The following is an 18,255-nucleotide window of genomic DNA, read 5'->3' as shown; positions in this document are numbered from 1 at the left end:
AAAGTGCATAGTGGAGTACAGTAGGATGGGATTTTAACTTGTGATCTTAATCAGGGTCATCATGAGTTCAGATCTAGATTTGTTTACCCTCTACAGATCAGGTTTATTTTTTTAGGAACCAGCAGGGATACAGCATGATGCATGCAGAAAGGTAAAATGCAACAGGCCTGATCAGGCCTGATAACCAGAGAAAGAAAGCAGCTACACTGCACACAATGCAAAACCTAATTAGGGCCACATTATGTCCTTTCTCTTGGCTGCAAATGCAGATGTATTACAGACAATACATATGTGAATCGTACAGTTTATTACAACAATAATAAAGCAGTAAGAGCATATTTATTCTAATTTTTGTCGAGATCTTAGATTTTAAACCAGCAGATGTCGCTATTTGTGCCTTAGCTACAACCGAACTGTGAGGTAAATAATTATTTAAAAGTTAATTAATTAACACTGGTGTAATGACTACCGGAGGATCTTAAAGTGTGTGTGTGTGTGTGTGTGTGACGTCACATTGATATCATTAGTGTTTCTGGGTCTGGAGGTTCAGCTCTACATTTTGTGCGTGTGGAGAAATACACGCATGTTTCAGACATTCGCGGTTTAATGGAAGCATACCGCGCAGCGGCGCCGTCTTCAGAAGCAGCCGCTCCTCTTTTCCATCTCTCTCTGCTCTGTTCGCACCTGATGAGCTGCTGATTGCCTGAGCACACCTGGTCCAGCTAATTAGCAGCGCAGGGAGAGATGGGAAACATGTCCTGACCAGAACGAGGCGTCGGGTGCTTTGAGTGTGTCCGTTCAAGTCTCTGAAGAGAACCTGAGGGTTAAAAAGGTGCAGGTGTCACGCACATTGTCGTCGTCTGCGTTTGTCGTCGCCTGGTGGCCGCAGAGAGGACGCCACAGAGAGAGGGAGAGAGAGATAGGGAGAGAGAGAGAGCAGATAGCCAGAGTGCAGGCGCACAGAGCTCAGAGTATGTCGCCTCCTGTTGCTGCACCTCACTGTGGGATCTGCTGTCGACCTTTCAGACTGCACACATGAACGCTGAAAGCTGTTTTACGCGTCCACTCGCTACGTGCGACCCGGAGAAGGTTTGGAGGAGTTTACCAGCGAGACGTCTGCTCTGAGAGTGGAGAGAGGAGGAAAACCCGGGTTTTGTCTTTGCGGGAATTTTTTTTTTTCCACACAACTTGTCAGAGAAGTCGCTCGCTGCTTCTGCTGTTGCTGGAGGAGGAGAAGGAGGAGGAGGAGGCGGCGGCGGCTGTGGGTCTTATTCGGAGCTCTTGCAGAGAAAGTGTGAAACAAGTGTCGGAGGGAGAGCAACAGATGTTTTTTAGTGGATATGCGGCCGGCTGAGGAATGAAAGCAGCTGCAGCGAGGCACCGGCGGCCCTTCCAGCGGTTCTGCTGCTGTGGAGTCGGGCTGGTCGCCGTCATTTGGCTCACACAGGTCATCCAGGCACCAGGTGAGACCTTAATATAGACACACAGGCTGAGAGCGCTGCGTGCGTCCACACAGGACTGGTGTGCAGACTGGAGATGGAAAATATAATTTATAACATAACACAAATCATATATATGTATTCACTAATATGCATTAATTCTGATTCAATAAGCAGAATGCAGAATTTAAAGTGCAGCCCACATAGAAAATATGAAAATCACATTTAAAATGTGATAACGTGGCAGAAAACGCTGCTCAGTTCTTTGTCTTCACTGGGAGCAAAGTCTCCTTTTTTTACAAGCTTCTATATGAATCTGCTGGAAGGTGCAAATCTGTTCATCAGAATCTGTTCAAATACAAAGAGAGCCAGATCAGATGTGACTTGTTGAAGTTAAATCCTGCAGCACCGCGTCCATTTGTTTCTTAAAGGCAGCTCTGTCTTCACAGTAACAAATATTTAAACATGCTTCTGTCCCTCTGTGGATGCTGGGTTCTGTTCAGACTGCTGCAAGGTGACAGTTTGTTGATTACATAAAGCAGGCACATAAATCCAATCATTTGGGGATAAGTTCAGTTGTAGGTTAGGCGTTCATCTTCCTCTCAGAATGACTTCTGTGTATGACCGGGCATGTTTTTTCTGTGGTCATGTTTGCTTTATCTCTAAATAGACTGCCTGCCCTTTTAATTTCTGACTTTTCCCAGGCTGTCACTTTTACTAAGAGTGTGTAATTTTTTTTATTCATTTGGATTTGTTGATAAAATAATAGATAAATCAATTGACGTGGTCCTAATTTCTCCACAGACTGATTCCCTTTCAGCTTCCAGGGGGGAATAAACATGACATACTGAGAGCGGTGTGCCTATAAAAGGACATGTGTAAAGTGAAAGTCATCTAAATAATTGGATTTAGCTATAATTTATGTATAACAGTAGACTCACATCCACTACACTTTGCCCCCTTAACCTTAAAGCTTTAACATATTTCAACATCTCTCTTGCATCCATTATTAATAAATAAAGTTTAATGTCTCATTTGCAGCAGTACACCTCAAGGCGTCACCATCCCTCCCTCACCCTCCTCCTCCTCATCTTCCTCCCCCAACTCATTATCCTCTCGTCACCTTTCCTGATGTGGTCACACACACTCATCAGATGCTCTGACACCGACGGCTCTCTCCTCTGCAATTCCTGTGTGCTTTGTAAAGATTTGAACTTTTTGTTCCATCAGGAGTGTTTGATTTACATTCGGGCTTCATCCTGCGCGCATGTCCTCGGTGGAACAGTGTCCTGCTGAATGAGTCGTGTCATTAATATTTATACTTCACCTTTAAATTATGAGTGTGCCATCAACCAGAAGAGGTTTTCTGAACTGAGACCAAGGCTGCTCAACTCTAAAGCATGTAAAAGCGCCAAGCCCGAGCCTGCGTTCTGCTGTTTGTAACGGTGACGGGCACGTTACTCTCACAATACTCGGAAAATACTACACATACTCCTGAGTAGCACTGCTGCTGTAACCATTTATGGAGGTGCTGGTGTGGTACTGAAGATTAGCGCCAGGAAAAAAAGTGAAAATGCAATACAATTATATTGGTTCACACCTCATATTTGATATGAGTATGTAGAGAAATGCCCTTCAGAGAGTATTAAAGCTGACAACAGAAAAAAAAATCACCTTCAAGATGGATCCCCAGCAGGAAACCTTAAAAAAAAACATAGAAATTATAAGGTAAATCTACACAGCTGTTTCCTAAATAAATGAACTAGAGACAGAAGGAGAAATGATAAAAGAAGCATCCTTCAGTGGTGTGTTGTGTGATTCACTTCTGTTGTATTTGTGGCTTCTGACCCTCTTCTGAGGGAATTATTTGTCTCTTTAACCACAGATATTCTACAGCTATTGGCTAACTTTGCCACTCTGACGTTTGGTGTTCGGCATTACCAAACATTAGGTTTATCCAACCTGTTTATTGCAGCTCGATGCGCTGCTAAGGACCAAAACGGTAACGCTGGAGATTGTAGTGTTTGGTTGTGATAAAAGTCTGACGAGTCTTTATACATACATGGAAGGTTAGGTCACTTTGCGATACACACCCTGACCAGCATTTACTGTGAGGTTGTACAAAGACTGACCAATTCCACTTACAGTGAAGGCAGAACCCAGTTTTACCCAGGTGACCCTGGTTGGTTTTATATTTTTCATCTTTCAGTCACTGTTTGGTTTTGGCACCAACTCTCCCTGGTTTAGGAAAAGTTCACAGCTACGTAAACATCGATGGTTTTTGGTAGAGATGGGCTCAGTGTCTGAGGGAATGGAAATGGCGTGGTGGTCAAAGGTCACGGTGACCTCACAAATCACATTTTTGGCCATAGTTTGAGTAATAATTACCAAAATTCCACTCACATGTCAGATAGATTTTTTATATCCAAAAGGTCAGAGATCATCCTCATGATGTTTGGTATAATATATGTAGTTAAATTCCTTCACTCTGAGTCTGGACTGACATGGATATAAACTGTAAGTTGACTGATTGTTGGAGGCAGTAACGGCCTTTTCTTGTTTTAATTAGATTTTTATCTACAGGCCATTTGTGTAGCAGTGCTTTAGACCCCTTTTAAGGTCAAATCAGATGTTCCTCAGCTCTTTGTTTACTGCAACATGATACTTGAGTGTGAATGTCAGAGTGCAGACCTGAAGCACTGCAGTGTTATCTACATGCAAATGGAGCAGAGAGTGTTGGAATACCGATAATATTTTTATAAAGTAATATCTAAAGACTCAGGTTTCAGGCGCAGCCGTGCTTACCTGCATTGCCACTATTGGGGATGTCACAGTCGGAGACATTTATTGCCACAGACTGTAGCCCTGCCTCGTGAAGGTGGTGAACCTGTTTGGGGTTAGACCAGAGGAAGCCGGTCTGTCCAGTCGATGAGCGATTGACGGCATCAAATGTCTTGTTTCTGCTAAAGGAGGAGGCAGTCTTTGCAGAGAGGAGCAGGTGACTGTCTCCTTTTAGGTCCTGTAAAAATCAAACGGCTATACAATGATTTGTAGCAGTTTAGTACATGTTTAGCACATGTTTAGCACATGTTACAGCAAAATTAATCTTGAGTGTTTGTTGCCTTAAAACTTAAAAAAATGAAAATTAAACAGCTTCACTGTCTGCTGTCATTCTAATAAGCTGTAAGAAGAATTCTGAATAATGTCGGCATTATACTAGTTACACTTTACTTTGTGCACTCAGCCTTTGTGTTTGTGCTCAGGAGTGTGACAGCAGGATTAAGGTTTTCCATCCAAATACCATATTTCATGTTTCATCACTGATCATTCTGTAACCTCGCTTCTGTATTTACATGTTGGAGCTTCCAGCAGACCGTCTTATCACGCCTAACAATCACTGTAAAGTTAGCTTAAACACCACGGATCAGCAAAGTTGAGCCACTTTCAGGGCAAAGGTTAATGTCAGAGTGAAGGCTGTGTTGTTGAATGCATGGAGGCTGTGATCTTGATTTTAAATGAAACATTTAGAAAAGAAAGGGAACATAATTAATATTTGGCACAAATAATAATCAAAAACCAAGAAGCACGGTGAGCTGGGTGGCTTAGCTGAAGAGTTTCCTAGTGGAAACTCTGTTAAGTGTGATATAAAGGCCTTTGATGCAGTGTGTGTTCTGTCATTTACAAATGTTGTTAGAAAGTATTTCACTAGAAGCTAAACAAACTCATAATAAAATACTGTCAAAGTTACTGTGTCTCTGGCTTAGCTGCCCTGAATCCCTGACTACATGAGGGAACAACAGCATCTATACACCAGTTATTTAGTGTCCACTATAACATGCAATGATTCACTTTGATATAGTGTAGCATTGTCAATATACAGTCTTGTAGGTACAAATCTGTCTGTAACATCTCTAATAATGTAATAATACTTAATAATAGCCAGCTTTCAAGTCCAGCACCATGAAAACAACAAAAATTTCATGTTTCAGGTTTATCAAGCTAAGCCCACCTTTGCTATTTGCTAGTTGTTCATTGAATGACATCTGCCTGTTGTTTGTTTGTACTCCACAGCTCAGGTTGAATTAATGAAATGCACATCTTGAAAAGAGAAGGAATAAAAAATGTTTTTATTTTTTAATTTTTTTAATGACCAAGACGGTTTATGTTTTGGAGACTTCGCCAGTTAGATGTGTGAAAACGATGCGGAGCCATCTGTGGTACAAAACCCATTTGAATTTCATACGAGTCGAGCTCCTCTTGATGCCTCAACATGAAAGCCTTCATGTCTTCCCCTCAGCCACGACCGCTGCCCTTGTGAAATGAGCTCATTGAGCTGTAAGGTACAAAGGGCACTACAGCGCCTGGCAATCACGAAATGCATCAGGCACAGACACCTAGCATCCTCATGTAATTGGACATGTTGTTCAGAGCATTATAAATCGTTGGGTGTCTTCTCAGCCCTTCATGGAGAGAGCTCTGTGGGTGGCGGTGATGGTGACGTGTGTGAGCTTTTTTCATCGTGGCAGACACGATGAAACGGATCCATTTGATGGAGCTCCTCAGCTGTTGTACTGCTAAAGCTGTAAAAACTGAAACCCACACAGAGATTAGGTATCGAAGAATGAAATACAGATTTCAGTAGCAATGGCTCAGGATTACTGAGCATGCTGTCAGAGACCCTATAGGCTGGACTGAAGAATAACTGTGGCTTTAACGATACAAGGATTACTTGCTAAAGATAAATGTACATCCTTTAAATGTTAATCCTGACCTTTTATGTTAGTTATTTTCCTTCAGAGGGTCAGAGGAGGGATGTCACAGTATCAGATTTTCAGACTGTTCTGATCTAAAGCTTCGCAAACAATATTATCACAGTATCTTTGATGGTGTTATAGAAAATGCACGTCTACCAAGAATACTTTAAACACACTCCACAGCTCTAAGGTTTGTGTTGACAGAGCAAACTGTAACTAACTCTCTCTGCTGATGGATGATGGAGGTGAAGGTGATGTGTTGGTCAGCATTTCCTGTGGTTTAGGGTTGATGATGTTGGTGAGATTTTACCTAGCAGCTTTATTTCACCTCCATCAGCTTTGTCCACTTCTTCATTCTCTTCCTCTTGTCTTTATCTCCTTTTTCTTCTCAATCATCATTTTTTGTATTCTTCATCTCCATCCTCTTCCCTGCTTCTCTCTCTTTATCTTCTGTCTTCAGGAAGAAGACAAACTCATCTCTTAGGTCATTACCACCGACCAGTAAAAGAAAAGCTAAAAGATATAAAAATGACGTCAGTCATCATCAGTTCAGTATTTAATTTTTTATCATTGCAATACACCTTGACTAAAGTCAATTCAAAATCTGAATCAAAAAAATTGATTGAATGGATGAATTTTGTAAAATGTTTTTTAAAATCAGCTTCAGGTGGGTTTGATCAAACAATTTGCAGGCATTATTTGAAACTGTGAATGTTATTTTAGCTTTACTGAGATGAGTTTACTTTCAAATGTAAGAAGAAAACCTCACAGCTGAAACAGATTTTACACTCAAACTCGAAGCACAGAGGGTAACTGACTGGTGTTGTTTTGGAACAGAGGCAGATTCTTCTGGGTTTCGGCCAGGCGTGAATGACGGGACGCTGCAATGGACACGCAGGTTAATGCAGGAGAAGTCGGAGAACGAGAGTCTGGATCAGCCTCGAGCAGGTGAGTCACTCTTATTCACCTGGATAGAAGCCGTCTGTTCCTCCAGGACACAACAGTAAAGCTGCTCTGACTGTCTGCAACACTTCCTGTCATTCTGGGAAGAAATGGTGCAATCATTTTCACATTTTGGCAAAAATATAACCAAAAATATTTAAATATTTTTATATTTAAACAATCTCTATTTTGAAAGTGATACAACAGAGGTTTAACAGCATTTTTAAGCCATCACATGTGTATGGATCTGTTTGTGGTGTATGCAGGTAAACACAGAAGCTACTAGTGATTTCTGCCTCTCCCCTGCAGGTGGACTGAAAGGTCATGTGGACTAGGCATTGTGTTTGTTGTCAGGAGTGTGTAGTGTGTGTCAAACTGCTGCACTGAGAGACAGATGAAGCACATTAGAGCAGGCTGCCAGATTAGATTTTCTAGACTAGTCTCTTTTTAACTGTACATGCACCCTGAAGAGTTTGGACTGATGGAAATGCTCCTCATCAAATGAGCACTGCAGCCAATCGGACCTGTGTTATTTTGGTTCTCAGGCTGATTAGCCGGCAGGCTGACATGAGCCGCATTCATCACAGCTGACAGTTTTATTATTAAAAATTGAGATCAGAGTGGAAATTTCTTTATTGTCTTGCGGGTGAATAGCACAGAGTAGATAAAATAACATGGCTGCACAATGAAAAATCTGTTGTCTTTCTGATAGAACACAATTCTCTTCCTTCATATCATTTGCATTCACATTATAGCTACGCTAACATCAGCGTCAGTCACAATGCTGTATTGTATGCAAACTGCACAGTTATTGTTGAAGCCTGAGCGTATAATCTCAGGCTTATTCTTACAGAAATTTATGCTAATGAGGTTATGCTAATAATATGCTATGCAAATGCTCTCCTCCTGAATGCCACCCAAAGTGTGCTGTGCCTACTGAAGCTAATACACACGTAATTTTTGGAGATTTGAAGGTCTAATCCCATCCTCATGTCAGGATGTCAAAATAAACTTCATAAAAATATTGTATGTTTATTTTAGAATACAGTCTTGACTGCTCACCACTGTAGTTTTTAATTCTCTGAGCAGCTCTTAGCAGAAATAATCACTCATTCAGGTGCACAGACATGGACTCATCAGGGACAACTGCTCTGGCACTTCACTGTCCCGCTGTCTACCGCACATCATCTCCTGTGATATTACAGTGGAGGTGTTTTTTTTTTTTTCTCCTCTCCACAGTTGAGAGAGAAAATAATGAGTCTCAGCGTGTCCCTCCACCAGCACTCCATTTGTCTGGTACAACCATTTGTGTTTTGCTACCTGATAACACACTTAACCTTTATTGAGTTCATGGTTGCAAACAGATCTCCCTCATTATCCCTCACAAACACACAAGTGGACCATGGGCTGAGACTTCACTGTGTAATACACTGGAGACAAGGAGATGAACAAAAGGTTGGACACAGGTAGTGTGAGACACAGCAGTGAGCGCAGCTCCAGCCCCAGTTTGCCGCCCTCTTCCTCAGCAGGCCGTCTGACAGTGATTGCATAATCTGCAGCGTGATTAAAAAGCCTGCCCTGGACCTTGGGGGATATTATCTTGGGGATTGCATAGTAACGTCCAGCCCCAGGCTCTCTTTCTCTCTTTTCATCCCTCCACTGCTTAACAAGATGGAGACGGTGTGATCCGGCTTCAGCTGACAAGCCTCGGAGACTGCTGTTGCTTAGCAACTGAATGCTAAATTTTGAAACCCAGACAATTCTGTCTTTCAAGCATTAAAAGTGCAAAGCAAAGACCTAAAAATAGACTGGGCAGTTGTGGTGGGGTGGGGGTCTGGGTTCAAAGAATCCAAAGGATGTAAATGAAGTAAATGGAGGTTTGTTATGTTGTTTATTTTGGCAAGGGACAGTCAGCTGAGAATAGTATTTTTCCACAGCCATGTTTCTGGGTTTTTGTTTTTTTGGAGAGAGAGTGTTGAGAAACTGGCAGACACTCTAACACAAATAGTCTTGAAATGATCTTAGACTTATCAAGACAGTTACATTATCCAGCAGTTACTACAACCAGGTTTTAGTGGAGAGGAACATTGAAACAGAAATGGTTGAATTTTGCTCACTGAAATGCATATGTACACAAAAATGTGATCAGTGCGAGGCTTATCACCCTGTTATTTGTCATTAATCAGAAGATTCTATGCTGCTTCCTCTGATTGTTTTATTTCCTCACCCACTGAGCTGAGGATGGATCGTATTATGTGATTAGGCAGAGCAACAGTGTAACACGATGTTTCATGTTTTTTATTGATAGACGAGGTTGTTGGTGCGGTTTGAAGCTCTGCAGTCGTTTCATCAGCGTTGTATTCAAACTGCCTCAAAGGAGAGGGAATCAAAGAACAGATGCATAATTGAATTTACATTACACACCTGGATGAAATATTTATTTTTTGATTCCTCATAAAAAATGCAGCTGGGGTGCAGAGGTCTGTGTGTGTGTGTCAATACACCCACGGCGGTTCAGTTGGTGCATGGTAGGACTTGACTCTGCGCTCTAGTCGATGCCGTAGCTGGACTCCAGGACGCCCTGCAGACTCTCAGATCGATAACATTATCCTGCACCGCCCACTGCCTGTCATTCAGCTCCTCCTGACTCAGAGCTCCTCACAACAGCACTGCTTCCACTACCTGGCATTGACCTGATGCTCAGAGATCTAATCAGTTGCTTAGGTTTTATTGATCTTCAGTATGCATATTTAAGATTGTGCTGTTTAAAGTCAAGTTAGGACTTTAACAAACTCACAGTAGAATGTGTCATTAACAGGTTGACACCTAAACGTTGTTTGGTGTGGTTTCCAACACTGACTTATCCAGCACAATATTTTATCATCGGCTTTTCACTTTAATTATTAATATGTCTCTGGCAAAGTTCAGGACAATAAAACAATTAAATGATATATTGGATAATTTTGTATTTAACAGCAAACACTCCCCCATTTATTTTGGCATGTTCTCTCACCTCTAAAAGCCTAAAACTGACACCTGGTGGTCAAATGTAATAGTTCCACTATCTAGGAATGTGAAGTTATAAATGATATATTTTCTCCAGTATCTCCAAAATTCTGAAAATATTTTTTCTGTGGTGGTTAAATAACCATCCACAGTTTTATGTGATGCTGTGTGCTGAGTAAAGTTACTGAATATCTTCAACTCCGCACATCAAATGTGTCATCTCCAAGTATCAGATGAAGGTATAATTGACTCTCTAGAAGTAATTTTTGAATATAATAATTGCCTCTAGTTCAATGCATCAGTCGGCAGCTCCATCAATGTAACAGCTATGACACCTCAAAGATATCCACATGGCTGACTGCGTGATCTAAGGGGATACATAAAGTCCACAAATCACACCACCTCACAGTCCTCTTTAGGAGCACTTCAGGCTGTGCAGGAGTGAAACAAAGACATGGGCTGCTCTGACAGACAGACCTGGGTCAGAAGTGACTGAGAGGAAAGTGTTGTTAGAGACCATGTATTTTCAGAGTCACTGCAGCCCACATGTTCCCTAGTGATTACTAAACTTTTGACTCTTTCAAGCTGATGCCACATCTGGCTTAAATCCCTGATCTAGGAAGTTGCAGATGTGTGATCATCTTCAGGCCTGGTGTTTCCGATTGTGGCCTTGGCATTGTGAAAGCAGCGTGTCAGAGTCTTGGCAAAGCACATTCTTGCTCAGCAACCTTCAGTAAACCAGTTTCTGCCTCTTGTGTATCTCTGCGCTGCTCTTCCCCTTCTCCCTTGCTCTCTCAGACCTCTCCTGAGGGTTTGTAAGGAAAAATAAATATTTTTAGACATTATGGTCCAGAACTGCTGTCACTTCTCTTTTTTTCATTTTTCATAAAGCCTAACCATGGGAAACACATATTCACCTCCCCCTTTCTCACTGTTCATGCAGTCGCCTTGCCTCTGGCTTCCTACTGCCACCCATCAAAAAAAACTGCCCCCAGGGAGAGGGTTTCCATAGCAACTACCTTCACCAGAGCAACCCTCAAAGCGTCCATCTGAGCTACATGTCGTAGCCCTGCGTCTCCACCGACAGAAGAACCTGAGAGTTTATGTTTGGGGCCAGAATAGAGACTGGAAGGCTTCCAGGAAGCAGAGAGCGAAGGAGAAGGTGGAAGAAATAAATCCACAGAGAGAGCACAGATGTCCAACAGCTGATCAGCTTGACGGAGAGAAGACGCATGCAGAGGAGCTTCACATTTAGACTCCTTTCTTTTCATGTGATAAGATGACGGAAAGTTTACATGCTAAGCCTCAGTGATTAATTGGATTGAGTCCTGTACTGCAATAGCTGCAACAGCTGGCACACAGGAAATGGGCTTTTATTTCCCCAGAAAGAGAGAAATTCACTTCAGTTCCTGGATCCACAAGAAATACACATTTAAACGTGACTGCACAAACATTTACATTGTGTCCCTGAATATTACTGTCCTCTCTTCTGGACCATATGGCCTCCTCCTCACTCCCCTCTTTGCCACTGCGGTGTCAAAAGATCAAATCTCATATCCCTGATCACAAGAGACCCTTCTCTTAATCCACGCAGTCTGTTGTTCAGTTTCTGTGCAGCAGAGGTGCATCGTGACGCCTATACTGTGCTTGTTGTGCTTGTCAGCCCACTGTTGTGTCACACAGCAGAGGAGCTATTAATAGCTCCATGCTCCCCAGTCTTTTAAATTCATCCAGAGTTGTAAATTGGAGCTGTTCAGCACTCTCGAGGCTCTCTTTTTCAAAGTCTAGGGAACAGAGGGAGCTAAGCTGTCATTAGGGTTTTTTTTCCGTTCTAGGCACGAGGGAGGACAGGAAGCAGCTGCCAGTTTCACTTCCACCTCACTTCCTGTCTTAGTCTTCTGTGCAAGATGAACAGTGTGCACATGCAGTTGTGGTTTGTGTCATGTTAAGTAAGAAATGAGCCACAGGAAGGCGAAGCAGAAATTCTAACTACACACCTGTTTTTAAAATCCTCGAAGCTGTGTGTTTTTGTTTTAAAAATTAATAAATCTGATCATGTATGTGTTCATTTATATCCCAATCCAGCCATCCATGAGTTCCCAGAGGACATCTTTACCAAGGAGCAGAGGAAGAATGGGGCTGTGTTTCTGCATGCACTTTGTGTGAGTGTGTCTCATAATACTGCTGATTTACAACCTTGAGTCGTCATGCTGACACCTGACATCATTATAGCATAAACTCACACAAATTACAAGCTAGATAAGAGGTTTGTTTTATAAAACACCCCATGTGTCATCTGTTTTAGGCCATCTACATGTTCTACGCTCTGGCCATCGTCTGCGACGACTACTTTGTCCCATCCCTTGAGAAAATATCTGAGGTGAGGGGACACTGGCACCAGTCTGCCTTCTAGTCAGGGAGTTATCTGGTTATCCTACACTAATTTGGTTTTTATTCATCTTCTAGAATCTGCATTTAAGTGAAGATGTGGCTGGAGCAACATTTATGGCTGCAGGAAGCTCTGCTCCAGAGCTCTTCACCTCTCTCATTGGTGAGTTATCGGTTATTTGGACAAATTAGAGGAAGCGACTGCTGTGCTGTAGAAGTTGTCACATATTTTTAAATATTTAATTTGAGGACATTTCAAATAATCTCTGCAGGTGCCAGAAACATCCAGGAGATGTCAGCAGAGTCCAGTAGAAGTTTTAGTTTTTTTGGTTCATAATAGTCCAAGTAAATGTCAACCTTGCATTAAAATAGAAGGCTAAGAGATGAAATTGAAAAAAAATATTAAAACACAGATGAGTTTCTATCTAATCTTGAATCAAACACTCCTCCCACCTTCAGGTGTCTTTATCACTAAAGGAGACGTTGGAGTTGGCACAATTGTGGGCTCTGCTGTCTTCAACATCCTGGTCATCATTGGTCTGAGTGGAATCTTTGCAGGCCAGGTATAACATCCAACACCTTTACTGACATTACTGCTCCTCAAGTGTGCTCCTCATGCATGTTTAATGTTTATAGTCTGTTATGTTGGCGAGCTAATATCTACGGAGTGGTGGACACAGATCAATTTGTTCTGATTGTTAAGCAGTGTGTGTTTCAATTTCCTGAAATTGCTTTAAAGTGCATCATTATCAATCCTGAGCTAGTGTTGCTATGAAGCTGTGTTTTGCTGTGTGCAGGTGACACACTGATCTGTACTGATTGATTTAACACTGTAACAATTCCTCCACAGACAGTAGTCCTGACATGGTGGTCTTTGTTTAGAGACTCCTCCTACTACATCCTGTCTGTGCTGACTCTCATCATGGTGAGATGTACATTTAAGACTTAATACAAGTTTTAATTCCTTCTTGGTACAATCTATTAAATCTGTCTCTTTCTAGGTTATCTATGATGCCAGAGTTGTCTGGTGAGTCCACACACTGTGCACCTTACAGCTATCAGTGGTTATACCAGCACAGTGCTGCAGGTTTACCTCTCTGCTCTCACTGGTGTCTGGTCATCAACCACTGACTGTTATTACAATCATGTTAATAAAATCCTACAATCACTGATCACTGTGACTGAGTAAACTCCATTATAATTAACATCTAACACGCTTCCCTCTCAGCCATATCTTATTATAGAGTCAGTCCACATCAGAAGTTCAAACTCTGCTGTGACATTTATATGTGTGGAGGTCTTCATCAGTGGCAGCCAACTCCCACCTGATCAGTGATTAGCAGTGTAGCTGTTCAATTGATTAGAATAAATGTTTGATTTCTTCTTCACAGATTCATTTCTTGATAACAGTGTTACTGCAGCTCCTAAACATTTTCTTCTCTTTACCTGTGGCTGTGTTACGCTCTCTGTTGTTGTGTGTGTGAGACGGTTTCTAATGAAAGAGCCGATTTATTCATGAACTTTTAATATCTGTGGTAGCTGTGGATTTATGGCAGGCTAGTAATTGAATCACAGTGGGCCAAGTCATGGCTGTCTCACTGTTTTTCACTTCCCCACTGTTCATCTGAATACAGTTTGGCAGATTTGTGTTTCACAATCCATCATGTCATGCTCACAATCTACTTCTGTAACGTCTGTGCCCTGCACGAGGCATCAGTTTTATGCAGGTGCTGGACAAGCTGACGAAGGTCTGTATTCAGAGGAACAATGGTGACTCAAATCACAAAAACAGGATAAAATGAATTTGACTTCATTCGGGCTGTAAAACTGGACATTTTAACTTGCCCATCGGGAGTCGGTCTCTAATGGCCATACAGGGAACTGCAGTGTTGTTGTTCGGAAATGGACAGGGAGTCATATTGTGTCAGACTAACACCTGTGTCCTTTGTGCGCTGTATAGGTGGGAGTCTTTGCTCCTCATGACCATGTATGGAATCTACATTATCATCATGAAGTAAGTTTGAGGCCCAGCACTCTTTAGTCATCATCTGGTCACGTTTGTTTGATATTAACTCTAGGATCTGTTTGACTGCAGGTTCAACTCGCAGCTTTTGGCATTTACGACACGTCAGCTCAGGACCAGCAGGCCGTGCTGCCTCAGCTCAGAGGAGCAGAGAGAGGACAAGATGGGAGATGATGCCACGGCCTGCAACACCTCCATGGTGCTTCTGAACAAAGGTCTGACATCACAGCTCAGGCTGATGGACATGTCAGTGGAGCTTCTGTTTTTGATTGCCGACATCTCATTCACAGGACAAGCCCACGGCCAGGAGGCTCCTCCGGTCATCATGGTAGATGAGCTTCTCATCCTCAACCCTCACAAACTGTCATTCTCAGAGGCTGGCCTGCGGATCATGATCACTCCCCACTTCTCACCCCGCACCAGGCTCTCCATGGCAGGACGCATGCTCATCAGCGAGGTATTTGACGCACCTCGGATATATTCAACACAAAAATACAACAGCAAACTCTACAATAAACCCTTTATCACAGAGACAGAGATTGATCCGTACTTCAAAGAGCCAGCGAGACGTTGATGCCAGTCCTGGGTCGAGATCTGGGTCGAACAGCAACAGTCTGAAGAGGACGGGCTCCTGCAGTCTGGAGAATGGAGGCGGGAGATCCGCAATGGGAGATGCTGAGTCAGGGGACAAACCAGGGGTGTCCCAACCAGAAGAGGAAGAGGATGATGAAGATGCGACTTTCAGTCCAGTGCGTATACCAGGTGAGGAGCATGAAGCTGCTTAAAACTTTACCTAAAGTGGCTAATGTTGTTATTAAGGTCAATAAAAACTTCCACATGACCTCCTGCTTCTCACAGGTGGCTGGTGTGCACGGGTAAAGTGGGTGATCACATGGCCTCTGGGCCTTCTGCTCTACTGCACTGTGCCTAACTGTGTTCGGCCACGCTGGCACCGCTGGTTCATGGTCACCTTTGTGGCCTCCACTTTGTGGATTGCCGTCTTCTCCTACCTCATGGTGTGGATGGTAAGAATACACACTTTTCAATATTCTGTAAAGGTTCTTTTATAAAGTGTTCTGTTTTCAGCATGGCTGTCTTTCCATCAGGTCACCATTATCAGCTTCACACTAGACATCCCAGACTACATCATGGGCATAACCTTCCTGGCAGCAGGGACCAGTGTGCCTGACTGCATGGCAAGTCTGATTGTAGCTCGACAAGGTAAAAAACAACAAAAACAAAACCTCCTTCTTGTTCTCTCTGTGTGGTGCCAGTGCTTCAGTCCAGCATGTCTTTGTCTCGTTTCAGGCATGGGGGACATGGCAGTTTCTAATTCCATAGGCAGCAATATATTTGACATACTGCTGGGTTTGGGTTTCCCCTGGGCTTTGCGTACCCTTGTAGTGGACCACGGATCATCAGTATGCACACACCTCATCTATAACACTTTCCTCTTGCGTTTACGTTTGGGTTGCACATGTCTGTTTGTGCATCAGGTTTTGGGTTCTTATCTCTCTTAGATGGTCTGTGACACCTTCTCTTCTCACCTCACAGGTCTCCATAAATAATAAAGGACTTGTATATTCTGTCATCCTGCTTCTGGCATCTGTGTTTCTAACAGTAAGTAAACACAGATACAAACTGTTAAACTGTTGGTGTGAAAGGTTATGTTTTTGTTTGGTTGGGCATTTTTGAAACAAAATGATCATGTAAAAACTTGTGTCCTCTGAAGCTGCATCAATTAGTCAATGAATAGAATTTTGGAAATGTTTCCTCACATCAGCTGCTTGTTTCAGGTGTTTCCACAACATTTCAGTCAGAGTAAGGTCTGAACTTTAACTTGAATATTAACTTCTACTTGTTTAATTCAGTGGTAGAATTCAGAGTTCATTGTTTCATCAATCCTGGCAAGTCATCCAGGTTCAGATGCAGCAAAACGGGCCCAAACCATCATACTACCACCACCATGTTCATAGGTTATATACTGGAATTCAGCGCCATTCTGTCTTCCAACAGCTTCTCACTTAAATTAAATCATTTTCATCTGGCCACATCTGTCCACTAAATATTTCCCAGCAGGCTTGTCCCTTTTTGCCACCTCCAGGACCGATATGGAAACATGTTTGTTTTCATATTTATGCAGAAATCTTAAAAAAAAAAAAAAAAAAAAAAAACTAAACGGCACTGAGAGAACCTTTTACTATTTCACTAAAATCCATTAAAGTCATTCCAGCTGAACCTTTCTCTGACCTCTGACTCTGCTCTGTCGTGTCTCTTTTGCAGGTGATGAGTGTTCATCTGAACCACTGGAGGCTGGACCGCCGGCTGGGTCTGGGTCTGATGTTTCTCTATGCTATCTTCCTGCTCTGCTCTATCCTCTTCGGGCACATGTGAGGCCTTCCAGTCGAGAGTCCACCCTGTCAGACAACATGCTGAGTACCTACCTTTCTACCACACGTCTTCTTTCCTGAAGCCAAAAAAAAAGTGACAGCATTGTTGTGTTCCTTGTGACGATTTCTGTGCACCTCTGTAGTACTCACTATGGTGATACTGTACAAATGCAACTACTACACAAACACAAGTCTTTTAGCACACTTTTGTCCTTTTTGTACAGTGCAGTGTTTGTCAGTAAGGTGACTTAGACAAAAATATGATAGCAGATGGAAGCCGCTGGTTCATTGAGTCGTTAAACAGTGAAACCAACACACTAACTAAAAACTTCTACAATGTTTCATTTTATTATACTCTTAACATGTTTCCACAAGAGCTTTATTTGAAGAGACCAGTTTTTGCCGATAGACAATTCCAAACAGCTTCTGTGGGATCATGTTTAAATAAACGTTGTGCTGTCACTGTTCCATTTAAGCAATAAGCCTGTAGTGGTAATGATTCACAGTAACTTTACATATTCTATTATTTATTTAGATGTTTAATGTTTGTGGTCTAAATGCTGCTGCAGCTGAGCAAAAATCACTCACTAGTTTATAAACATCACAGTTAGCACTGGTCATTTCTAATAGATAGTAATAAATATCTTTATGAAGCCCCCCTTCAGACATGCACAACTCTCCATTAATCTGATGAGTGCCCACCCAACAGTCTCAAAAGGTGGATGCAGAAAAAATTATTTTCATGAGTGGTTTGTTTATTTACAAAAAATCTGTTTGTTAGAGTTATCACCATGTTATCACAAATGTCACAATGACTCTATGTCACTAAGGCATGTCTGAATGAAGCTGTGAAGGCAAATAATGTGTGAAAGACAGCCATTTTACCAGATTCATGAGGCCAGCAGTGTTGGTTGTCATGTCTAAAGGGGGCTTCAGCTGGAATCTGGTGCTCAATCCTCAGTTTCCTTTAGAGCTCAGTCATACATAGATCTTCCACCAATCCAACACTTTGAGCAGGGTATGCACAGTTATGATTCACAGTAAGAGTAATTATCTGTTAAAAACTCCACTTCACCTATGCACAACAGTGCATAAGTGAAGTCACTTACAGAGTTAAAGATCAAAAAATATCAGGCCTTGGGTTTGAACACCTGTATTTGTTCTGAATGTACACTCCAGCTGACTAGTGTGAGAATATTTACATGCATTCAAATGTAGCAGGCACTGAACTACAGTAAAGAACCTCTGAGCAGACGGCGAGCTACTTTTAGTCTGACAATAACACAAGACTTAGTGTAGAGTCAATATGAAAA

At 42.2% G+C, this 18,255-nt stretch overlaps 1 protein-coding gene across 1 annotated transcript; it reads left to right on the top strand.

The window, feature by feature from the left end:
* Nucleotides 1-578: 578 nt before the first annotated feature.
* On the top strand, nucleotides 579-18,255 carry LOC114446601 (sodium/potassium/calcium exchanger 3). The gene is made up of 17 exons (XM_028422258.1): nucleotides 579-1,463; nucleotides 7,031-7,141; nucleotides 12,227-12,303; nucleotides 12,447-12,521; nucleotides 12,608-12,692; nucleotides 12,989-13,092; nucleotides 13,380-13,454; nucleotides 13,531-13,556; nucleotides 14,490-14,543; nucleotides 14,625-14,767; nucleotides 14,843-15,009; nucleotides 15,083-15,314; nucleotides 15,411-15,577; nucleotides 15,659-15,773; nucleotides 15,861-15,973; nucleotides 16,107-16,172; nucleotides 16,836-18,255. The coding sequence occupies exons 1-17, from the start codon at nucleotides 1,358-1,360 to the stop codon at nucleotides 16,944-16,946; spliced, it is 1,827 nt and encodes a 608-aa protein (XP_028278059.1). The 5' UTR covers nucleotides 579-1,357; the 3' UTR covers nucleotides 16,947-18,255.

This window comes from Parambassis ranga, chromosome 14, assembly GCF_900634625.1.
Source record: "Parambassis ranga chromosome 14, fParRan2.1, whole genome shotgun sequence".
NCBI lineage: Eukaryota > Metazoa > Chordata > Actinopteri > Ambassidae > Parambassis > Parambassis ranga.
Note: the sequence above shows the minus strand (reverse complement) of the source record. Positions and strands in the feature narration are given on the sequence as shown.

What these genes read in the sequence shown, in the direction of transcription:
- LOC114446601 (XM_028422258.1), top strand. Translation starts at nt 1,358, where the DNA reads ATGAAAGCAGCTGCAGCGAGGCACCGGCGGCCCTTCCAGCGGTTCTGC. An exon ending in CCCTTGAGAAAATATCTGAG is followed by an intron (nt 12,522 to 12,607) that starts GTGAGGGGACAC and finishes TTCATCTTCTAG; the next exon opens with AATCTGCATTTAAGTGAAGA. An exon ending in CAGTCCAGTGCGTATACCAG is followed by an intron (nt 15,315 to 15,410) that starts GTGAGGAGCATG and finishes TGCTTCTCACAG; the next exon opens with GTGGCTGGTGTGCACGGGTA.